Source organism: Silurus aristotelis, assembly GCF_946808225.1.
Source record: "Silurus aristotelis genome assembly, chromosome: 4".
Lineage (NCBI taxonomy): Eukaryota > Metazoa > Chordata > Actinopteri > Siluriformes > Siluridae > Silurus > Silurus aristotelis.
Window position 1 is genome coordinate 29,865,848 of NC_139577.1, and position 24,717 is coordinate 29,890,564.

A 24,717-nucleotide genomic window follows, 5' to 3' on the forward strand; every position below is an offset into this window, starting at 1 on the left:
TCTGTTGTCACCGACAATATTTTGGGACGCGCCAAAATCTTCGTATATAAGATTATATTAAATGTGTTTGAATTTCAGGTATAGCGAGAGCATCAAAGGAGTTTGCTGTCATGCATTATTTATCAGTCGAACCTTTAGAGCATATGTGTCGAACATAAGACCCGCAGGCCACATCTGGCCGGATGTACAATTATATAGATCTATTATTATTGTTATTAATGTCCCGGCGATATGAAGCGCTAATAACACAAACTACAGATCCCATAATGCAGCGCTTCAGCTGGCTTGTCGAACGCTAGGCTACCTGAGAACATTTCAGCGTCAATCAAGTCGAGCTTCTGTTGATGTATTTAACCGTATTGTACAGTTATTGTGAAACAGCGCCTCACAGTGGCGAAGAGAAAAGTTGACAAAGTGAAGCTGGTGTGAAAGTAAGTTTTATTGTGGCAGAGGAGAAATCAGAGCCACATCAGCCGGTTATTTACTGAGGGAGCTTTTCTGAAGAGCTGCATGATGAAGGTGTGAGACGTCTTGTGTTTGACAGGAGATATTTTAATTTAATTATTTTTCTTAGGATTTTTTTCGCAGCATGTTCATATTTCTAACTTGTATAATTTTAAAAGGATATAGTTTTATGGAGAGCAAAATATTTTAAGTTATTTAAAGTTTATTCTGGAATCATATTCCTGTCTTTTTTCATTCATATTTATGTAAAAAAAAAAAACATTTAGTTTTAGTGTGTTCAATAAATCCTGTTTGGCTTACGACCTGAAGTGTGCTTTGAGTTTTGGCCCCCTGTGAAATTGAGTTTGACACCCCTGCTTTAGAGCAACCAATCTTTTTTTACAAAGGGCCAAATTCTGCCTGTTTCAATCTCACGATCTTTATTTTCAGTCGCAATCAGATGTGGCTTTTACGTGGTCGGAATAAAACCCTACACCCAAGGAAAGTTCTTACATTCGGGTTGTTTTTGACACTTTGACCCAAAACAGTGGCATTCAGCTGTTTATATTTTGAAGGGTTGGTTTACATGGTGTTTCACTTTATAGACTGGTATTTGGGGCGGCTTCCCGAAGGTTGAATGCATCACTTGTGCACGTGTCTAGACGGGAGCCTTGAACGTTAATATGACTCCCCAAATGAATGCAGTAGCAAAGTATGTGCTCTCTCTCTTTCAGTACTTTTATGGTTGCATGTATTTTTTTTATTATTTTCTGGCTGTAGGTCTTTAATCGTCTGTGGTACCCCATAGTGAGACCGGGAGCATTATCAGTCCTCTCTCACATGCTGCTGAGCTTCCAGCACTCACCAGAGGCCTTCCACCTGGTAAGACCATCACAAAAGCATCAACCAAATCTATTCAGCAATATGCATAATTTGGACATTAAACATCTCTCTGTTTCCAAAAGTTTCTTCTCGTGAGGTCTCGGGAAGTTTTTTTCCCCCTTCGCCTCAAAACTTGACCCGAGACCTTACGAGAAGAAACTTTTAAAAAGAACCAGATCCTCTTCTCATAGGATTGTGGGATTTTAAATCATTGCAGTACACAGGTGTATAAAGAAGTATGGCGTGTGTTGAAGATGTGATGAAGAGTTCTGTGTATGTGACTGCAGGAGTAATTAGGATTCCTAATGAAAGTCCTTTTCCTGGTGAGACAGGTGGTCCCTCACGTGGTACCGCTGGTGAAGTCTTTGCAAAGCGACGGCCTTCCTACCAGCAAAGCCTTCCTGCTGCAGTTCACCGAGCTCATCCACTGCATGATGTACCAGTACTCTGGCTTTCCTGACCTCTATGACAGCATCCTGGAAGTCATTAAGGTGAGAAATCCTGATCGGATCAGTTCCATTATGGTATCCAAATGGAGATATATACGTATATGTTGAGCCCTAAACAGATACTCGGTTAACTTTTGACCACCAAACGTGGTTAGGAACCTCCTACAAACCTAATTAACCCAAACCTAATGGTCATGATGACTTCAGCTGTATGTGGAAGGACGGAACGCGACAGCGCGAGCAGTTGAGGGAAGCTCTCGGATTCAAAATCTTATAGTTTTAACGATTAAATCATTTAGTAATCATTGATAATGTTACTATATTGTATAGTGTACTACAGTGTATAATTGTTGTTAGGGTGAAGCTTTCTGTAGGAAGACATTTGACGAAGTAGATGCCGAACTCGCAAACATCCCGTACCATCTAGGGACGTACCAGTGCCAGTTGGATCCCACTACATGTGTGGTTTTGACATTGGACCTCCTGGAGTGTTAAAAGGCTCTGGCATGGAGAAGCTGGTGCTGGATCTGTGATGATCATGTTGAGCTCAGTAGCTCTTAGTTTTATAACCGTATAGACTGTATAAGACTGTAGAAAGAACATTAGTTATAATCTTATACTCCAGTACTCATAGTTCTCACTCTCCAGTGTTCTGTATTGTTGAAAGATTTATGATCAAACTCTTGATGTCACCCAAATGAGGATGGGTTCCCTTTTGAGTCTGGTTCCTCTCAAGGTTTCTTACTCATAACATCTAAGGGAGTTTTTCCTGGTCACAGTCACCACGGCTGCTCATCAGGGATAAATACACACCATTCACCTTGACTGTTGATTTCTGTAAAGCTGCTTTGAGACAACGTCTGTTGTGAAAAGCGCAATAGAAATAAACTTGATTTGACTTGACATGACATCGAGTTTCTGGAAGGAGTCTCCAGTGTGGGTGAAGGAATGACCGTTTACAGCTGCTATATCATGAATCTTAACTTTAATAAATAGGTTTGGTCGACTTTCCACAACGTCGGATGCATGGGTTGTAACGAAACACTCTGGTCAATGATGCGGTTTATGATACCGGATTCTAACGTTTGACACTGTTTAATTCTCCGTAACGGTTTGAACCGAATGTGAATTAAATGTAAAAACAATGACTGAGGAATTATTATTATTATATATTTTTTCTCAATAATGCAAAACGGTATGATTTTCGTCTTTGGTGTCTAAAGTGAAATAAATAAAAAGAAAACGTAAACAATTTAATATCGTCAAGAAAATGTACCACAGGTTCACCATAATTAAAAAATTCTAAATTAAATAAAATATAAAGGAAAATAAATTTCTAACAAACCGCCAGGTCCTTGTGCGTCGTGTTTGTTTGTTTTTCGAACGAGTATATATTGAGACGTTTAGAAAACCTTCTCGTGCTCCAAATATAAAATGTATAAAATACACCTGATTTATAGTTTATTGCCGATTTATTGTGTGATTGAGTTATTCAGGTTTGGGGCTCCTTTTAAGGAACCTGGATATTAAAATAATCGATCAAACATCAGCACAAAATCCATCAGCGATCCAATTTTGGCTTCTTCCAACATTCTGGCTTTGCTTTATTCAACGTTGGTGAACCCGTGGTGCATTATTTTCACAATATTTAATCTCTGTTTGCTAAATTTTGTGGATTTTTTTCCAACACAAGAAAGCGACAGTGGATCGAAGTCGCACACGTGTCCGAAATTATCGGTCACCCATTAAAGAGAACAACCAAGAACAACCTCAAAATCTTTCCCAGACACCTTCAGCCTCGGTCTTCACCATGTTCTTCTTGATTGTCCTCGATCTCAGAACATGCGTTTGTATTATTTATCATTTGCGCAAATGACAGCAGATGAAATTGACTTTTAGGTTGGAAATATTGTCCACATCGATTTATTTATTTTTTTTTTCCGTGTACATAGAAACAATATAAATCCAATTAGAAAAAGGAGTAAATAAATGTTAATCCTCGTTTTGTGCACCGTGTTTGCAAATTCGAATAATGAAGAATACTTGCATCATCACAATGCGTCATGTCACGCCGTATCAACACTCCTAGATATAACGATAAATGGATAAAGTATGTTTGAGTGGGAGTCTTTTTTTTTTTTTTTTTTTTATCAAACAACACATTGTAATCCTTCTTCTGATATAATAGAAATTCTGAAGGTATCTGCTTTACGGTGGACTGCATCCCAAAACCACATGGTTGAATATTTTCCTGCTTTTATTCCTTTATGTTAAAAATGCTGCCATGGCATTTTTTACTTTACCCTTTTGTTTTTGGTGTAGGACCTCCCTAAACCCGGTGAAGAGAAGATCAAGTATGTACTGAATCAAAGTGCCTGGACCTCGCAGTCGAATTCTTTAGCCTCTGGACTGTTGAGGCTTTCCGGCAAATCGGAGACAGGGAAGACGGGACTTGTGAACTTGGGCAACACATGTTACCTGAACAGCATCATTCAGATGCTGTTCATGGCTACAGAGTAAGTTACACCCCCCTACATACTAACATGTGGAGAAACATCTGATCTTATAACTTCCAGAATAATTTCTCTTGTGTAAAAATGCACAACGTGTACAGTTTCAGACGCAACGTATTATCTCTGAACCTGAATGGCTCGAATACGCTAATGAAGAAACTACAGCTTCTCTTCGCTTTCTTGGCGCATACTCAGGTTCGTGAACCTCCACCTTTAGATTCAACTTGCAATTTCACCTTTAGCTTCTTTGATGTTCTTGTAACCATGTACTACGCATGTTGTAGCATTTCAGCACACTTGATTTTCACCTCCACTGTCGCTTTTTACCGTTTTTTTTTTTAATATATATATATATACAGTGGGTACGGAAAGTATTTAGACCCCCTTAAATTTTTCACTCTTTTTTATTTTGCAGCCATTTGCTAAAATCATTTAAGTTCATTTATTTTCCTCATGAATGTACACACAGCACCCTATATTGACAGAAAAACACAGAATTGTTGACACTGTTGCAGATTTATTAAAAAAGAAAAACTAAAATATCACATGGTCCTAAGTATTCAGACCCTTTGCTCAGTATTTAGTAGAAGCCCCCTTTTGATCTAATACAGCCATGAGTCTTTTTGGGAAAGATGCAACAAGTCTTTCACACCTGGATTTGGGGATCCTCTGCCATTCCTCCTTGCAGATCCTCTCCAGTTCTGTCAGGTTGGACGGTAAACGTTGGTGGACAGCTATTTTTAGGTCTCTCCAGAGATGCTCAATTGGGTTTAAGTCATTGCTCTGGCTGGGCCATTCAAGAACAGTCACAGAGTTGTTGTGAAGCCACTCCTTCTTTATTTTAGCTGTGTGCTTAGGGTCATTGTCTTGTTGGAAGGTAAACCTTCAGCCCAGTCTGAGGTCCAAAGCACTCTGGAGAAGGTTTTCGTCCAGGATATCCCTGTGCTTGGCCGCATTCATCTTTCCCTTTATTGCAACCAGTCGTCCTGTCCCTGCAGCTGAAAAACACCCCCACAGCATGATGCTGCCACCACCATGCTTCATTGTTGAGACTGTACTGGACAGGTGATGAGCAGTGCCTGGTTTTCTCCACACATACCGCTTAGAATTAAGGCCAAAAAGATCTATCTTGGTCTCATCAGACCAGAGAATCTTATTTCTCACCATCTTGGAGAACTCCATGCGGGTTTTCATGTGTCCTGCACTGAGGAGAGGCTTCCGTCGGGCCACTCTGCTATAAAGCCCCACTGGTGAAGGGCTGCAGTGATGGTTGACTTTCTACAACTTTCTCCCATCTCCCGACTGCATCTCTGGAGCTCAGCCACAGTGATCTTTGGGTTCTTCTTTACCTCTCTCACCAAGGCTCTTCTCCCCCGATAGCTCAGTTTGGCCGGACGGCCAGCTCTAGGAATGGTTCTGGTCGTCCCAAACGTCTTCCATTTGAGGATTATGGAGGCCACTGTGCTCTTAGAAACCTTAAGTGCAGCAAAAATTTTTTTGGAACCTTGGCCAGATCTGTGCCTTGCCACAATTCTGTCTCTGAGCTCTTCAGACAGTTCCTTTTACCTTAATGATTCTCATTTGCTCTGACATGCATTGTGATTTGTAAGGTCTTATATAAACAGGTGTGTGGCTTTCCTAATCAAGTCCAATCAGTATAATCAAAAATTTCTGGACTCAAATGAAGGTGTAGAACCATTTTAAGGATGATCAGAAGAAATGGAGAGCACCTGAGTTAAATATATGAGTGTCACAGCAAAGGGTCTGAATACTTAGGACCATGTGATATTTCAGTTTTTCTTTTTTAATAAATCTGCAAAAAGGTCAACAATTCTGTGTTTTTCTGTCAGTATGGGGAGCTGTGTGTACATTCATGAGGAAAAGAAATGAACTTAAATGATTTTAGCAAATGGCTGCAATATAACAAAAAGTGAAAAATTTAAGGGGGTCTGAATACTTTCCGTACCCACTGTATATATATATATATATATATATATATATATATATATATATATATATATATATATATATATATATATATATATATATATATATATATATATATATATATATATATATATATATATATATATGCTTTACGGACAAAAGGATTACGGGTCCCTCAGAGTAAGATGCGCTTTTTGAACATACTCCACTTCTGCTTGTGGAGATTTGAGCAACTTCATCTACGTCGGGTACTGATGTAGGTGAGGTGAGGAGAGAAGGCCTGGGGTGTTCACTAGGGTTGAGGTCAGAGCTCTATAGCAGGCCACTCAAGCTTTCCCTCTCCAAAAAGGCACTTTTAAAGCATATCTTCATGGAACTGGCTTTGTGCACAGGAGCATGGTCATGTTGGAACAGGTTTGGGTCTAGTAGGGTAAATTGAAGGGAAAATTCAATTCATCCAAAAACTCCTACGATCGTGTGCCTTCAACTTGTAATAACAGTTTGAGGAAGAACCACAGAAAGCCGGAAAAGTCAGGTGTCCTAATACTTTTGTCCGTACCGCATATGACTTTCGGTGGAATTGGTTTAAACTGTATGTAGCTTTTAATTTATTACAGTATTCACCTGCAGGGTATGTTTTTGATTAGTAACTTTTTTCCCCCATTCATGGTCAAAGTTCATATTGAAGAAAAAAAAAGCATTGAATGATCAAGTGACCGTATTTAATTGGATTGTAGATTTATAATCAAGGTTTGTGCTTTGAAGTGTGTTTTTAAAAAAATATATTACTGTAGTATAAATAAACGCTAGAATATAGCTAATAGTTACTGTTAGGCTTATAGATGTTTTACTTTTCCTTATTTATATATAGATCATATAATAATCTATATATAGATTATTCACCTTACGTGTCCTAACATAATGGCATGTTAATTGTAATTTCGATAAATGTATAAAGTGATTTTATTGGCTAGTAAACACTACCCTGGATGACCACTTCTAATAAAACTACTTGTAAATACTTGTCATTTTGTCGTTTTAATGAAAATGTTTCTACACCCAGCGAGCAGCATACGCACCGAGGGGTTTCCTGGAAGCGTCTCGGCCGCCCTGGTTTACAGCCGGTTCACAGCAGGATTGTTCCGAGTATCTACGCTTCCTTTTAGACAGGTACATCCAGTAGTTGTATTTTAATGCCCCTTTTTTGTCATTCTTTGGATTTGTTTTGTTTTTTTTAATGACATTACAGTGGAATTCAATATACAGATGAAAATGTCCCTCTTTTAATGATGATCAGAATGCGGTGAAAAAGCCTTTGATGTTTTTTTTTGAGACGCCCTTTTTTTAATGATATATATATATATATATATATATATATATATATATATATATATATATATATATATATATATATATATATATATATATATATATATATATATATACAGTACAGACCAAAAGTTTGGACACACCTTCTCATTCAAAGAGTTTTCTTTATTTTCATGACTATGAAAATTGTAGATTCACACTGAAGGCATCAAAACTATGAATGAACACATGTGGAATTATATATGGAATTATATACATAACAAAAAAGTGTGAAACAACTGAAAAATGTCATATTGTAGGTTCTTCAAAGTAGCCACCTTTTGCTTTGATTACTGCTTTGCACACTCTTGGCATTCTCTTGATGAGCTTCAAGAGGTAGTCACCTGATATGGTCTTCCAACAGTCTTGAAGGAGTTCCCCGAGAGATGCTTGGCACTTGTTGGCCCTTTTGCCTTCACTCTGCGGTCCAGCTCACCCCTAAACCATCTCGATTGGGTTCAGGTCCGGTGACTGTGGAGGCCAGGTCATCTGGCGCAGCACCCCATCATTCTCCTTCTTGGTCAAATAGCCCTTGATGCCTTCAGTGTGACTCTACAATTTTCATAGTCATAAAAATAAAGAAAACTCTTTGAATGAGAAGGTGTGTCCAAACTTTTGGTCTGTACTGTATGTGTGTGTGTGTGTGTGTATATATATATATATATATATATATATGCGGAACACACTAGGTAAAAGGCAAAAACAGACGTTAATTGGACAGCGAATGAATGGAAGGAAGTTCTGTGGACAGATTCACATTTGACATTTTTGGCTGTAACAGACAAACATGTAGGTGGAAGCTTAATGGTTTGGGGTTGTTTTGGAGCAGGGAAAGTTGGAGACTCATTCCAGGTAAAAGGAAAACTGAACCATTCAATACTTCAACACCATGCAATTTCGTCTGGACTGCAGCTCATTGGAACCAACAAGAAGACACCATACAACAAGACAATGACCCGAAGCATTCATTTAAGCTGTGGAAGTGTTCTTTAAAGATCAGTCAGCTGTAACGGTATCTATCATAGAGGCCATCATTGACCTGCTCTGTGATGAACTGGATCACAAGTTCAGAAGGAAATTTCAAACACCTTTCGCAAGTTTTACAAGAGGCACGGCAAAGCATTTTTAGCGGAATGTTTGGAGAAACTGTCCGGATGCTGAATGTGTTACCTGCTATTCATGATAAGGGAGGATTTTTCATCTGTATATTTATATATTTGTTTAGTCAAAGTGTCTTCATACTGTTATATATCTTATTTTAGAAATGAACACGCGTCGCTCAAAAAACCATAAAAGAGTACAGTGTCCATACTTCTGTGAGGCACCGTATATCGAATTCCAGCATCTTGATCATGTTAACGTTTGTAATCCTGACATGTTTTAAAGCCTTTAATAATGCAAATGAACTTCAGGTTGTCTGTGTGTTTATATTAATCATTCTGTTTGGGGCGGGGAATTAACGCATTAAAAGTTCACCGGTTATTTTTGCATATGCAAATTTTTTTAAATGATCTGTAATACTGCAGTATGTAGTTTGGTAGTCTTTGAAATCTGGGTACGTATGGATGCTTGTATGATTCCCGTCCTTTTTTTTTTTTAATCATCAAGGCTACATGAGGAGGAGAAGGATCTCCGTGCTCTCCAGACAGCCCATCCCAAGACCGTGTCCTCTGATACCGAGGGTAACAATGAGGTAAAAGCTCAGAATGTGACCGAAACGCCGTCTCATTATCAGACTAAAGAGCTGGACTCTGATAATGACAGACGGACTCTGGTGGAGCGAATGTTCGGAGGTCGTCTTTCCACAAGCATCCGCTGCCTGCAGTGCCACAGTGTTTCTGAGAAAGAGGAACCGTTTACTGATCTCTCTCTTGCTTTTTGCCCATCTGGAATCACGGGCTCCTCAACAGCTCAGTTCCACCAGAGGGCAGTAAACGGCGGCAGTGAGAACCCCGAAGGAACTGCAAAGGACGAACGCAGCGTAGAACCCCCGAAGACCGAGGCGGCGCTGTCCCTGTCCGATCTGCTCGAGTATTTCCTGGCACCAGAGATCCTAGAGGAGGAGAATTGTTACTTCTGCGAACGTTGCGGCTCGCTGCAGCGGGCAGAAAGGGCCATGCACGTGGCGACAGCCCCCGAGTACCTCGTCCTCACTCTTTTACGCTTCTCGTATGACGCGAGGTGCCACGTGCGGCACAAAATACTGGACAACGTAGGTATCCCGCTGCACGTGCACCTGCCTGTTCACCAGCACCACTCTTCTGCATCTTCGCCGTCTTCGTCTATAACGTCTCCACCATCGGTGCAAATGGACTCTCCAGGGAGTTGTGAAAACTTGGCCAAGAAGTTGAAACCTTCCCATAAAGAGAAAGAGGAGGAAGACAAAGGATTAACGGACAGCGGGAAAAGGGACCGGGAGTCAGGAGTACGACGTGTACCTTATGTCCTGTGTTCCGTCGTGATGCACTCTGGGATGTCGTCGGAGAGCGGCCACTACTATTCGTACGGCAGGAACTTGAGCAATCCATCAGCCGGGAATTCTTTCAAGTGTCCGGAATCGGATTCCGGTATCGGACTTTCAAAGGGCTCGACGGCTTCGCAGGAAGTACTGGAGCGTGCAGGGGAGGACTCCAGGGACTGGTTCCTGTTCAACGACAGCAGGGTGACCTTTACTAACTTCCAGTCCGTGCAGAACATCACGAGTCGCTTCCCCAAGGACACGGCCTACGTCCTGATTTACAGGAAACAGGAAGAGCTCGGAGCACAGGCTGGGGATTCACAAACTACCGTTCACGGCTCCAGGTTCAATGTGGAGCCACCTCTTCATAAAGATCTAATGGATGCCATCACCAAAGACAACAAACTCTTTTTACAGGTGAGAGGATTTCTTTTGTACACAGTAGAACAGTCTTTTAACAGTGACTCAAAAAAGCAGATTGAGCACACACAACCTACCACTAGAGGGAGGTAATGGGTGTTTATTTGGATCTAAAGCTTTTCGAAGCCGCCTTTATTCCCTACTGCGTCACATTTCAGTGCTCCCAAGACACGAGATGAGTGAAGGTTTGATTCCTTTACTTTACTTAATACAATGTTATAAATATGCAGTGCCAATTTACTTTAAGTCATTTCCCACATACAAGATAAAATAATTACTAATTACTAATAAATAACAATATCCTGGCATTATTCATGTGTGAATCGACCTTTACAATGGAATTGGTTAATTTTCCGGCTGTTCACCCACTGACCACTAAGTACACCTTTATAAAACACACCATACGGATCTCTATCCAGTATAGTAGACCATGAGCACTCCACAGATACACCCATGCGAGCGCACTTTTTTTTTTTTTTTTTTGCAGAATGACAACTGATTTGTGGTCAAACGAGGGTGTTTGTGTTCTGTTCCTGGCTTGTGAGGGTATTATTTTATTTGGATTACACAATTGTGTTCCTCAGGAACAATGAGGAAGTATTTGGACTGCAATTATTGTTGTGTAGATATTTTATAGTGTATATAAATATGAATGTGATCCATATATTTTGTACTTCTTCTATTTATATATGTAAAAACCGTTTCGCTACACGTCGTACTCTGTATGAACGTGTATGCGAGAAATACGCTCTGATTTGATTAATGAGAATATACAGTCTGCTACAACAGTTCGTACGAACACTTCTGAATTTAAACCCCCATCACTCAACATTTATGACATTCGGCAGATGCATTTACAACGGAGCCGCTATGAGGTTAAGGGCCTTGCTCAGGGGCCCAGGAGTGGTGCGGCTGGGATTTGAACTCATGACCTTCGGATCCAAAACCCAACCACCTTCCCTGAACAGTACACTAAACAAATGATTGTACTATAATGGATATTCTGTGCTACCCTCGAGTTTGGTTCCTCTTAAGGTTTCTTCCTCATACCATCTCAGGGAGTTTTTCCTCGCCACAGTCACCACTGGCTCATTCATTAGGGCTAAACTTATACATTCCAACTACATAACCTCTTTATCTGTGTAGTACAGCTGCTTTAAAACAAAGCTATACGAATTAGACCTAATTGGATATTATTAAATTACTAAAAATGTGTAAGCACTGGCAATGTTGACGTTATCTAAGAGGAAAAACACACTATATAATGCCCAATCATGGTCGCACCATCCCATCCCTTGGTTCCTATAACAGCACACCTCACTGTGGTGTTTATTTTACTCGGCGCTCTGTAGTCGTGGCTCGATAAGTCAAGTAGGCTTTATTGTCATTTCAACCATATACAGTTCAGTACACAGTGACACGAAACCACGGTTCTTTAGGACCAAGGCGCTGCAGCAAACGACATAAATGAACACAAGGAACACAAAACTACACAGAACTCTAAACTGACAACACAAAAAGCACACGTGCACCATTTAAAAAAAAAAAAAAAAAAAGGGAGGGGGGAAAAAGACAACGAGACGAGCAAGTCACACGGTAGCGCCGACTAAAACAGTAAAAAAGGTTGCAAAGAATGGATCGTCTGCATACAAATCAAAAATAAATACTGTACATGTAAACATTTTGTCTTGATGTAAACCTTTTGGTTCAACTAAAGTGTGCAAAAACATCAATTCGTGTTTTTTCTCTTCCCCCCCCCCCTCCCTCTCCCAGGAGCAGGAGCTCAACGCCAGGGCTCGTGCTCTCCAGGCCGCCTCGGCTCCCTGCTCATTTCGACCCAACGGCTCGGATGACAACGAGCCCCCGGGAAGCTGTGGGCCCTCGGGTGGAGGAGGTGGTGGAGGAGGTGGCTTCAGCACTGTCAGCAGACTGGTCTTTTGAGAGTGGGCCACTTTCAGATTCGAACAGAGCACTGGACTCACACACTCAACACTGGACTTCCTTCTATCCGAATCCAACATGCAGAAAATAACTCGAAAACCTCACCTTATAAAGCTTTCCTTCGCATACATATCTTTTTTTTTTTTTTTTTAAACACCTTCATGCAAAGTGTACACAAAAAGCACTTTTTTGTTAACGTATTTATTACAACACATAGAGGGCCTTTGTAACACATTGCATACAATTATTTATTTATATATAAATATATATATATATATAAATGCCGGTAAATCCATGGTCTTTATATAAAAGAGCGAAGAGAGAACAACCTTTATCTCTGCAGGTCGACTTTTAAAGTTTTTTTTTTTTATTAGATATTAAGTTTTTATCAACGGTGCATTCATATCTCAACGTTCTCGATGATGCGCTTTAGGGCTTCCTGAGTGTTAATAAATAAATGCAAATCTGATTAGTTGGATCGCATTCAAATGGTCCATTCCGCTGTCACAAAGTTGCAATAAATACATAAATAATGAATAATTGAAATGGTGCTTCATAAAGGTTTTAATTGCAAATAAAGCACCAGTACAGTAGAACCCTTAGGTTAGGAGTTTAATTGGTTCTGGGCTCGAGCTCGCAACTTAAAACGCTCGTATCCTAAAATCATTTTCCCCATAAGAAATAGAGGAAATTCACTCGGTGTTCCACACGTCCATAAATACACATATACACCCCTTTTTAAAGGGTTTTGTAATGGTTATTATTGTACAAATTATAACCCCTAACATCAGAAATGAATAATTCACCATAAAAAATTGAAATAATTGACAAATTAACTCGGGCGTCACCTTTGAGGAGAGTCGTGGCTGGCGTGAGGGAGACGAGAGAGTCAACTCTACAATGCAGCGCAAAAAGTCTATGAATATGAACGATAGCGGTCACAACTCGACAACGAACACGCAGTTACAACTCAAATAACAGTTCCGAAGACGCTGCTTCTACGAGTGCTGCTCGGAGACTCGAGTCTCGTTCGTACTTGCCCGCAAAAAAACTCGTAACCCGAGGTTGTACTGTACTTCACTTCGAATGCTGCAGTAATAAGTAGAAACAGTTCACACCTTTTTCAATGCAAACGAAGCAGACGAATAGCCATAATAATAGAATGGTTCTTTCTTCTTTCTTTTATGTCAATAGCAATATGCTTCGTAAAAAATGTTTGTCGCAGGGTTTTGACATTTACATCAAGCCCCAAATACCCGTGCGACGCTTACGAATGTGTTGTGAAGGTTCCCCCGTAGTGTTAACCCCCTTTTTTTTGTTACGGGTTGTGACCGATCCATTCACAGTCCTGCAATCTTTATAGATACCATTGCTGTCTTACAGAGTCAGAACTGATTCTGATTACATGAACCTCTACAGAAATAAGATTTCAGATATTTTTTTCTGAGTTTGTTTTCAAGCAGGCAGCCATTCTCCACTCAGAACGCCGAACCGTCGTACTTGAACGAGCTCCTGTCTAGACGTCTGTAGGTTCTGTGGCGCGACTCTACTGTAGCACTGGGACTGATCACCTGACGTGTTGCAATACATTTACACAGAAGGATGCAATACTATTTCTTTTTTTTTTTTTTAAACCATTGTGGAATCGAAGCTATAATATTATTATTTTTAATATAGAAGAAATGTCGCTGAATCGTCCTCGGATTACATTACAAAAAAACCCAATGTGAACGTGTGGGAACAGATTATCTTTTGCATGCTGAATATTTAATTTGAATTTTGTTTGGGGTGAATTTTCACAAATATCTGTTTATAAATTGCTATTTTTTGCTTTCGGGGAGAATTTTTTTATTGCTCCTGTTGATTTTAAACTGGGTTTCATGTGCCTTTTGATACACATTTACATGATTTTACAGGAACATTTGACTGTATTATGAATCAAAACTTGTGTAGCTATATTGTAGTGTTATTTGTTGTGTGTGTGTGTGTGTGTGTGTGTGTGTGTGTGTGTGTGTGTGTGTGTGTCTCCCACCCCCACAGCAGTAAAGGTTCATTAATAAGCAACGGCTGATTTATTCAATGTACACAAACGTCCTGTATGTAATGTGTGTTGTACTGCTTATAATAATTGGTTTTGGCCAAATGAGTAATTTTTTTCAAACTGAAATGAAACTGGTGTTTTTTCATGTCATCATTTTCACATGTTAAAGGAGCTGGAGCAATTTTTGCATCTTTATAAACAGTGTGGAAGGAAGGTATGACCTGGCTCTATATAATTTGCAAAAATGAAAATCACAGTTATATGAGTATTATAGCTTAGAAAATTTTAATGAATTAAAAGTTACAAACTGCACCCAGACTGGTTTTATTGTATGGAAAGGATGGTGTATAGCGTCTGGCAATAGTCTGGAAGCAACTTTATTTTATATGCAACAAACTAAGTCAAAGGCAAAATGAATTGGACAGTGGAGAAAGTTCTGTGGATAGTCCAAATTGGAGATTTTTGGCTCAAACAGAAGAACCTACAGAACACTGAGAACGGGAGGGAATATGGAGGTGAAACCATAATGGTTTGTGGTTGTTTTAGAGCAGTGCATGTTTGAGATTTATTTCAGGTGAACGGAATAAAGAACCAACATGGCTACAATTCCATACTTCCAACACCATGCGATTCCATCTGGACTGAAACCTAAATCCTGTAGCAAACAGCTGGAGTGTTCTCCTTAATGGAATTTCCTGTACAATCACCTCAGCTAAATTGTATTAAACTGCTCTTGAATAAACAGGATCACATCGAAGAACATATTCGTTCCAAGAGGCATTCCAACGTATTTCAGCTGAATATTTGCTAGGGGAGGATTTTTCAATGAATATAAAGTAGAACATCTGTATATTTACATATTTGTTTGGTCAAAGTGAATCTTCATACCATTAAGTATGGCCTAGTTTGTTGCATAAAAACCGAAGGTATCTGCATGTGCTTCTTAAAAACGATAAAAGACTGGGTATTTAAATACTTTTCATAGGCACTGTACTTATTCTTTAGAAAGTGCTTGGTCCCACTTTATTCTAGACTCTGTTACCTATTTAGTTACACACATTTTAGTGTAACTACTAAGAATGTTAACACTGATCACGGTAGGACATCTTGTGTAAATACGCAGATTATTAACTTTTGCCTTGCGTAATTTTCACAGTAGAAACTTTTTGGATCGGAAAAAGAGGTTGTTCTGAGGTATGCATATGTATTTACCCCTATTTTCTACATGTTGTCACATTAAATCCTACAGCTGAGATACTGGCTGGTTACTTTTTTCTCTACTGAGATTTGGTGAATGGCCTTTATCATGAGATATAGTTGTGTCATATCTTAATTTTTCCCTTAAATAATGGATTTAATGGTGCAGATTGTGCAGGAAGGGTTGGGATTTTTTTGTTGTTTTTTTGTTATAAAAATGCCAGACTCTGATTGATACTCTAAAATGTTTTTGTACTCGTTTTGATTGCTTTTTGGATTTTATGGTGCTGTTTTTGTTCAGATATGTTCTCAGACAGACTATTTGGATTGAGATCACATGAGGTTTGAGATGCACCTTTTAACAGCACTAGAACTAATTAGGGTAAATGGGGAGGAGGTGAATAATTATATATATATATATATATATATATATATATATATATATATATATATATATATATATATATATATATATATTGTGTATATTTTGTAATCGTAAAAATATTTTGACACTAAGTAATTTATATCATTCTTTGCCATTTTGGGATTTGTGGCTATTTTGTGTAGGTTCATGACAGAATTCCAGTTCCAAGCTATAACGATACACAGTGCAGAAAGGTTTAAGGTTGTGAATAGTTGTGTGGTTTACTCTTGCTATGCATTTGACATTTAAAATTTATAGCATTTGGTAGACGCCCTTATCCAGAATGACTTACATTCGATCTCGTTTATCCAACTGAGCAGCGATGGGGTTACGGCTGAGGCGTGGCTGTGATTTGAACTCACAACCATTGGGTCCAAAGTTTAATGTCATAGAATTTTGCGAGGTGAAGATACGAAGATACTTGTATATTTATAGATCATACACTGATGTGATCCACCTGTAACATTAGAGGAGGACAGTGGAGGGGTGCGGTTGCAGGGAGAAGAGGTGGAGAAGGTGGAGGAGTTCAGGTACCTGGGGTCAACCGTGCAAAGTAATGGAGAGAGTGTTAGAGAAGTGAAGAAAAGAGTGCAGGCAGGTTGGAGTGGGTGGAGAAGAGTGATAGCAGGAGTGATTTGTGATAGAAGAGTATCTGTGAGAGTGAAAGGGAAAGTTTATAGGACTGTGGTGAGACCTGTGATGTTGTATGGTTTAAAGACAGTTGAATTGAGTAAAAGACAGGAGGTGGAGCTGGAGGTAGCAGAGGTGAAGATGTTAAGGTTTTTGTTGGGAGTGACGAGGATGGACAGGATTAGAAATGAGTTTATTAGAGGGACAGCGCATGTAGGACGTTTTGGAGACAAGGTGAGGGAGGTAAGATTGAGATGGTTTTGACATGTGCAGAGGAGGGACATGGGGTATATTAGTAGAAGAATGCTGAGGATGGAGCCACCAGGAAGGAGGAAAAGAGGAAGACCAAGGAGGAGGTTTATGGATGCGGTGAGGGAAGACATGCAGGTAGTTGGGTTGAAAGAGGCAGATGTAGAGGACAGGGTTATGGAGACGGATGATCCGATGTGGCAACCCCTAATGGGAGAAGCTGAAAGAAGAAGAAGAAGAAGAAGAAGACATTATAATTCGTGTGTAGTTAATGTCTAATTACACAGTGGTCAGAAAACCTATATAAAATGGGAATGAGTGCATTTACTATTAATATTTCTCTCCTATACACCCGAACCTTCACTCTATCTCTGCTTCCTTTGTCGCTTCCTGCACCCTTTCACCCCTTCCTGATCCTAATTGAAAGTATTAAAAAAACAATTGTGAAGGTCCAACCTCTGACAGCATCTCCTGATCCTATCTCACCTAAAACTCCACAACTACACTGCATTACATGTACAGGACAGGAAGAGCTGTATGATGTTATTACCAAAGCCAAAGCAACAACATTAGTCTGTTAGATCCCATTCCAACTAAACTACTAAAAGAAGTGTTACATACAGCTGCTAAGCCTCTTCTGAATATTATTAACTCCTCACTATCTCTAGGTCATGCCCCTAAACCCCTAAAGTTAGCAGCTTTTTAGACCCTTAATAAGAAACCTAATTTGGATCCAAATTAAAGACCCATTTCAAATTTTCCATTTATGTCTAAGATCTTAGAAAAGATTGTGTCTGCCTAGTTATGTTCCTACTTACAAAAGAACAATATCTTTGAAGAGTTTCAGTCAGGATTTGGGTCCCATCATAGCTCAGACACTGCTCTAGTTAAAATCACAAATGACCTGTTTTTAGCTTCTGACCAAGGCTACATCTCTCTGTTAGTTTTACTAAATCTTAATGCTGCATTTGACACTATAGATCATGATCTTCCCTAGATCGCTTACAAAATTATATTGGCATTCAGGAACACGCATTTATCTGGTTTAAATCCTACTTGTCTGATCGTTACCATTTTGCAGATTTAAATGGAGAACTATCCAGTTTAATACAAGTAAATTATGGAGTGCCACAAGGTTCCGTTCTAGGACCCCTGCTTTTGGCGATACACATGCTTACCTTTGGAAATATTATTAGAAGGCATTGGATTAGCTTCCACTGCTATGCTGATAATACCAGCTATATATCTCACTTAAACCAGACAATACACCTCAATTCGGATAACTGTGTGTTAATGAATTAAAAGATTGGATGACTTATTACTTTCTATTATTAAATTCTGATAAAACAGGGATTTTGCTCATTGGCCCAAAAACCAGTACACAGAAGCTCCAGCATTTCCACCTGCATTTAAAAGCATGTACTGTAAATACTGGTTCAACAGTCAAGGACCTGGGAGTTATTTTAGACAGCAACTTGTCTTTTAAAATTCAGATCAACCATGTTACAAAAACAGCCTTCTTCCGCCTTATAAATATTGCTAAGCTAAGAAACATGTTATCTATATCTGATGCAGAGAAGCTCGTCCATGCGTTCATGACCTCCAGACTGGACTATTGTAATGCATTACTAGGTGGATGTCCTGCTTCATTAATAAACAAGCTACAGTTAGTCCAGAAGGCAGCAGCCAGAGTTCTCACAAGGTGGAGAAAATATCACGATATAACCCCAATCTTATCGTCCCTACACTGGCTACCTGTTAAGTTTCAAATCGACTACAAACTACTGCTTCTTATTTACAAAACACTAAATGGTTTATCTCCCATGTATCTATCCAGTCTTCTAATATGCTACAATCAGTCACGCTCCCTGAGATCTCAAAACTTTGGACATCTAGTAGTTCCTAGAATAGCAAAGTCCACTAAAGGTGGTAGAGCATTCTTACATTTAACTCATAAACTTCCTGAGTGTTTGTGTCTCAGACACACTCTTCCAGTTTAAGTGCAGATTAAAGACGTCCTACACATAACACACATCACATCATATACTTGTGCTCCAGTACACCTTATCAAATGCTCATTATCAACTTGTGCTTGTTAATATCATGAACAGCAGCTAGGCTAATTCCTCTCCACTGCTTCTCTATCTCTACTCATCTCGAGGCATCCTGAGGTTGTGCCAGCTCCATTTACGTCCCACCTCATGAAGATTGTGGACCTTTAAAGAAGTAGATGCCGACCCCGCAAACATCCCGAACCATCTAGAGACGTACCAGCGCCATTTGGATTTCACTTCATGTACAGTTTGGATATTGGACCTCTTTGAGTGATTAAAGGCTCTGGCATGGAGAAGCTGATGTTGGATCTATGATGACCGCAAATGTTGAGCTATTTTATAAGTTGCTCAGTAGCTCTTGGTTCCATAACCTAGAATGACTGTAAAAAGGACATTGTGAAAAGCGATATGTAAATAAACCTGACTTGACTAACTCTTTTTCTTTTCCACCTCTAGAGTTAGCCTTAAGATACCTTCCCCCTTTTTTTCTTTCCTAATCCATGGACTTTTCCTGTCCTCTGTCTTCTAAACCCAGGAAGACATCATGTCCTGCTGCTTGGCTGTTGGAGGCTTTACTCAGCATTCGGAGATAATTAAGAACAGCAGAGAGAAAGTGGAAGAAATCACATCGTCGATCACAAAAATGCAGTTCACTCTAGGTGTGTATTTGACATGTAGGAATTTCAGGAAAACCAGAATTTCATACAGGAGTTTAATAGAATTTGGAATGTGAAGATACACTTGAGACTTGTGTATTTACAGGAGATATGCTGCTGTGATTCAACTGTAACTGACTGTGCAGACACATATAGTAGTTACATTATAATCATTAGTGTGTAAATACACAGTGGTCAGAAAAACTATATAAAATTTCATACCTTCCTGACAGTAACTCTTTTTCCTCTCTACCTCTAGAGTCCCCCTTCTCTTTTTCCATGGACCTTCTCTGTGCTCTCTCTCTTCTAAACCCAGGAAGGCATCATTCCCTGCTGCTTAGCTGTTGAAGGTGTTTCACTCAGCAATTGGAAAGATTTAGAAGAGAGACAGTGGAAGAAATCACGTTTGACGCTGATCTGATCCGAATTTTCCCGTCCGAATTCTCCAATGAAGTGACTTTTGCCTTGTACGATCAAAAGCTGAAGTGATTGCACAAGATCCGCATGATCTGCATGGTCTTCACTACACCAAAAACCTTTGCTTTCTAACTATTTTCTCTCCCACCAAGGAGATTTAGTTCTAATGAACCAGCATCAGAATTTATTTGTTGATGAAGACTTCAGAGCACTTTAAAAAAAAGTGTCCGCCAAATTTCCAATTATAAATGATGGTGTTGGTGATCTGGACTGGATGCTGTTCTCCATCAGAATCCAGTCCAGATCACCAACACCGTCATTTATGATTCATATTTTTGAAAGGTTCTGTTTTTTTTTTCCACGGCTTATTGAGTTTTAAAAAACTGTTTGCAAAGTGTTATATACAGTATGCACTCTTTCTATATGAACGCTGTGGAGCGCCAGCATTTTTTACATCCATCGGTTCTGTAACACAACATGTTCAACTGTGTTTTATATGGTGAAGAATTGAATATACAGCATCCTCCCCCTCCTTTATTCATTTAGCTGATGCTTTTGCCTGGCTCACCTTGAAGATGCTTTACAATTGTCCTTTTTGGCAAATGACTGCTATTAGAGACCGAAGACGGCTTATTAATGCATTAGAGAGCATTAGACACGGCGCAAAACAGATTATCAGAGATAGATGTTATCAGGGTTACCCCGGCTTTTACGGCTGAATTAGGAGCTCTTTCGGTGTCACTTCGAGACCAGCAATCCATCAAGCTCTGGCAGTGCACTGATTGAGTCGTTGGCCCACGTGTCCTGAGACGAACCCAATACCCCACGTCTCTGTTTCTGTGTCTGTCTCTGTTTTCTTATACAGCTCATAACGCTGTGCAGTGCCACTAGTTTACAGCTTCAAATCGAATCTCCTTATTCACTTTGAATAAAGGCAGAAAATTGCATTTTTTGATTGAGAGGCGCCTGTAGATAATGTGCCAAACATGGTGTTTTTTTTTCTTTGAGAGAGAGAAGAGTGCTGCATTAAAAGCTCTTAAATCTCCCCTTAACCCATTAGCTTTACAACACGGTGTGTGCTGGGGATGAGCGCCACTCGTGCTGCCTCCAAGACCATTTGGTAAAATCAATGGCTCTCAATTATTCAAAAGCCAAGCACCCGTTTACTCTCTCTCTCTCTCTCTCTCTCTCTCTCTCTCTCTCTCTCTCTCTCTCTCTCTCTCTCTCTCTCTCTCTCTCTCATAGCCATTTCACAAGGACACATCGACACTCTGGCTCACTCCCACTAACCTACAGCATTCTCATCATCTCTGAACGAAAGTAGGAGGTGAGGTGAAATCTCTGTATCTCAACATCACTTTTTTCTAATACGGGGGAAAAAGTCATTCAGAGCACTCTTATTTTGTTATGCATAAAATATGAGCAGGGTTTTGAAATCTTGGTCTTCTGGAACTCTGAAAGACTAATGACCACAAAATTGCATGCATAATATAAGAACTAATGCTTCAGCATGAGTGGGCAGCGGGAGCAGCTCGTTTCTTATCTACATGTTCATACCTGCCTCGTAATGTAACACTGGTTTTGGTGCACCTCGTTCACAAGAGTTAACTATTCGCAAAAATCGATTTTTAAAACATTTGATAAGGTTTTTTTTATTTTTTTTTTATTGTGTAATATTGAAAATCATTGTTCATGTAGAACTAATTATTTATTAATTTTTTTTTACAAAACGTAAAATAAACTACAATTATAATAATAATAATAATAATAATAATAATAACGACAATTATTATTATTATTGTCGTTATTATTTATTATGTTATTGTGATTAAAATGTATATTTGTTTATTATTTTGAATATTTGTAATATTTGTTTATTTACTGTATTATTTTCTGACCTTGTTTTTTTTTAAATAAAGCATTATTATTATTATTATTATAATTTTTATTATTATTGTTATTTTAAATATGTTTATATTATTTTACAATTATTATTCTTTTTTTATTTGTTTAATATTTCATTATTTTTATTCTTTATTTCTAAATATTTATTTAAAAAAAAATTTTTATTGATTTATTTATTTATGTTTTACAAATGCAATTGGTTCAAAGGATGAAACTACAACAACAACAAAAAATAAAAAAAATCTAGCATCAACCTTAGAAACCATGCCAAACAGATGACTGGTGAATAACGTGTTCACTGAACGAATCCCACATGCAGAGACATCGTCCCGAGGCGGTTTGGAGCGGACTGTGCTTCTAAAAAGCCCTGAGTAAGCAGTTAGTAAACTTTTGTTAGCAGGCTTGACTGGAGAAGGCGTTTTCCAGTACGACGGCATTCCACACATTCCGGTTTTACATGGACACAAATCCCTGCCTGCATCACTGGCTCAGGCACATTCAACCCCTGCTCCTCACTGCTCTATGGAAACCAGCACAATAGGCATTGTGTCCTAACAGGGAAAGTAACAGAGCTGTATGAACTGGTTAACAGGATTGAATCATTGTATCACATCATAAAGCATTGATTTTACACGGTTCGAAATGGGCCTGCATTACTTGACCTAGATTAGATGTGGACAACGATGATCACAGGGCATTACAAGATTTAGTTAGAGGATTAGCTCATTATCATGTTCTCCTAAAAGAAAATATCACACAATCTGTGGAAAATTGTGGGTAAAAATTCATTAGAAAATTCTGATATTTTTGATATAGATACTTCATTTTATGCATTGGTGTAGCAATCAGACATAACTTTATGTGCCCCTGATCAGGGCATAACATTATGACCACCTGCCTAATATTGTGCTGGTCCCCCTTTTGCTGGCAAAACAGTCCTGACCAGTCAAGCATCAACAGTATTCATTTCTTCAGCAGTTTGAGCTACAGGAGCTCGTCTGTAGGATGACGCTGTCGCCGGTTTACCACTGTTTCTTCCTTGGATCACTTTTGATAGATACTGACCACTGCAGACCAGGAACATCTCACAAGAGCTGCAGTTTTGGAAAAGCTCTGACCCAGACGTCTAGACATCACTATTTGGCCCTCATCAAGTCCTTACACATGCCCATTTTTCCCGCTTTTAACACGTCAACTTTAAGGACAAAATGTTCACTTGCTGCCTAATAAATCCTACACACTAACAGTTGCCATGATCTATTTATATTTTGTTCTTCATCTATCTATCTATCTATCTATCTATCTATCTATCTATCTATCTATCTATCTATCTATCTATCTATCTATCTATCTATCTATCTATCTATCTATCTATCTATCTATCTATCTATCTATCTATGATTGTGACGATGATGATGATTGTGATGATGATTGTGATGATGATGATTGTGATGATGATTGTGATGATGATGATGATTGTGATGATGATGATGATTGTGATGATGATTGTGATGATGATTGTTATGATGATGATGATGATGATGATGATTGTGATGATGATGATTGTGATGATGATGATGATGATGATTGTGATGATGATGATGATTGTTATGATGATGATTGTGATGATGATTATTAGTAGTCACACAAGTGAGATATGTTTATTTGTGTGGACTCTTGAAATAATAGCTGATTAAATTCGCTACAGGATTAAATGAAAAGTAAATACATTAGACTGTAGGTGTGTAACTGTAGGTGTGTAACTGTAGGTGTGTAACTGTTGGTGTGTAACTGTAGGTGTGTATCTGTTGGTGAGTAACTGTTGGTGTGTAACTGTAGGTGTGTAACGGTTGGTGTGTAACTGTTGGTGTGTATCTGTTGGTGTGTAACTGTTGGTGTGTAACTGTAGGTGTGTAACTGTTGGTGTGTATCTGTTGGTGTGTAACTGTAGGTGTGTAACTGTTGGTGTGTATCTGTTGGTGTGTAACTGTAGGTGTGTAACTGTTGGTGTGTAACTGTTGGTGTGTAACTGCATTTGTGTAACGGTTGGTGTGTAACTGTTGGTGTGTATCTGTTGGTGTGTAACTGTAGGTGTGTAACTGTAGGTGTGTAACTGTTGGTGTGTAACTGTAGGTGTGTAACTGTTGGTGTGTAACTGTATGTGTGTAACTGCATTTGTGTAACGGTTGGTGTGTAACTGTTGGTGTGTATCTGTTGGTGTGTAACTGTAGGTGTGTAACTGTAGGTGTGTAACTGTTGGTGTGTAACTGTAGGTGTGTAACTGTTGGTGTGTAACTGTATGTGTGTAACTGCATTTGTGTAACGGTTGGTGTGTAACTGTTGGTGTGTATCTGTTGGTGTGTAACTGTTGGTGTGTAACTGTATGTGTGTAACTGTTGGTGTGTAACTGTTGGTGTGTAACTGTATGTGTGTAACTGCATTTGTGTAACGGTTGGTGTGTAACTGTTGGTGTGTATCTGTTGGTGTGTAACTGTTGGTGTGTAACTGTAGGTGTGTAACTGTTGGTGTGTAACTGTAGGTGTGTAACTGTTGGTGTGTAACTGTTGGTGTGTAACTGTATGTGTGTAACTGCATTTGTGTAACGGTTGGTGTGTAACTGTTGGTGTGTATCTGTTGGTGTGTAACTGTTGGTGTGTAACTGTAGGTGTGTAACTGTAGGTGTGTAACTGTTGGTGTGTAACTGTAGGTGTGTAACTGTTGG

General features: G+C 39.1%; 1 protein-coding gene across 2 annotated transcripts in view; it reads left to right on the plus strand.

Annotated features, from left to right (window-relative positions):
* Nucleotides 1-12,891, plus strand: part of usp38 (ubiquitin specific peptidase 38) — a 16,953-nt gene extending 4,062 nt beyond the window's left edge. For both annotated transcript variants that reach the window (XM_083538620.1, XM_083538619.1), the window contains exons 5-11: nucleotides 1,225-1,326; nucleotides 1,659-1,817; nucleotides 4,098-4,291; nucleotides 4,390-4,483; nucleotides 7,299-7,405; nucleotides 9,212-10,478; nucleotides 12,255-12,891. In XM_083538620.1, the coding sequence (XP_083394746.1) occupies nucleotides 1,225-1,326; nucleotides 1,659-1,817; nucleotides 4,098-4,291; nucleotides 4,390-4,483; nucleotides 7,299-7,405; nucleotides 9,212-10,478; nucleotides 12,255-12,422 (2,091 nt within the window). In that variant the 3' untranslated portion in view covers nucleotides 12,423-12,891. The remainder of the gene's footprint in view (nucleotides 1-1,224; nucleotides 1,327-1,658; nucleotides 1,818-4,097; nucleotides 4,292-4,389; nucleotides 4,484-7,298; nucleotides 7,406-9,211; nucleotides 10,479-12,254) is intronic.
* Nucleotides 12,892-24,717: the final 11,826 nt, after the last annotated feature.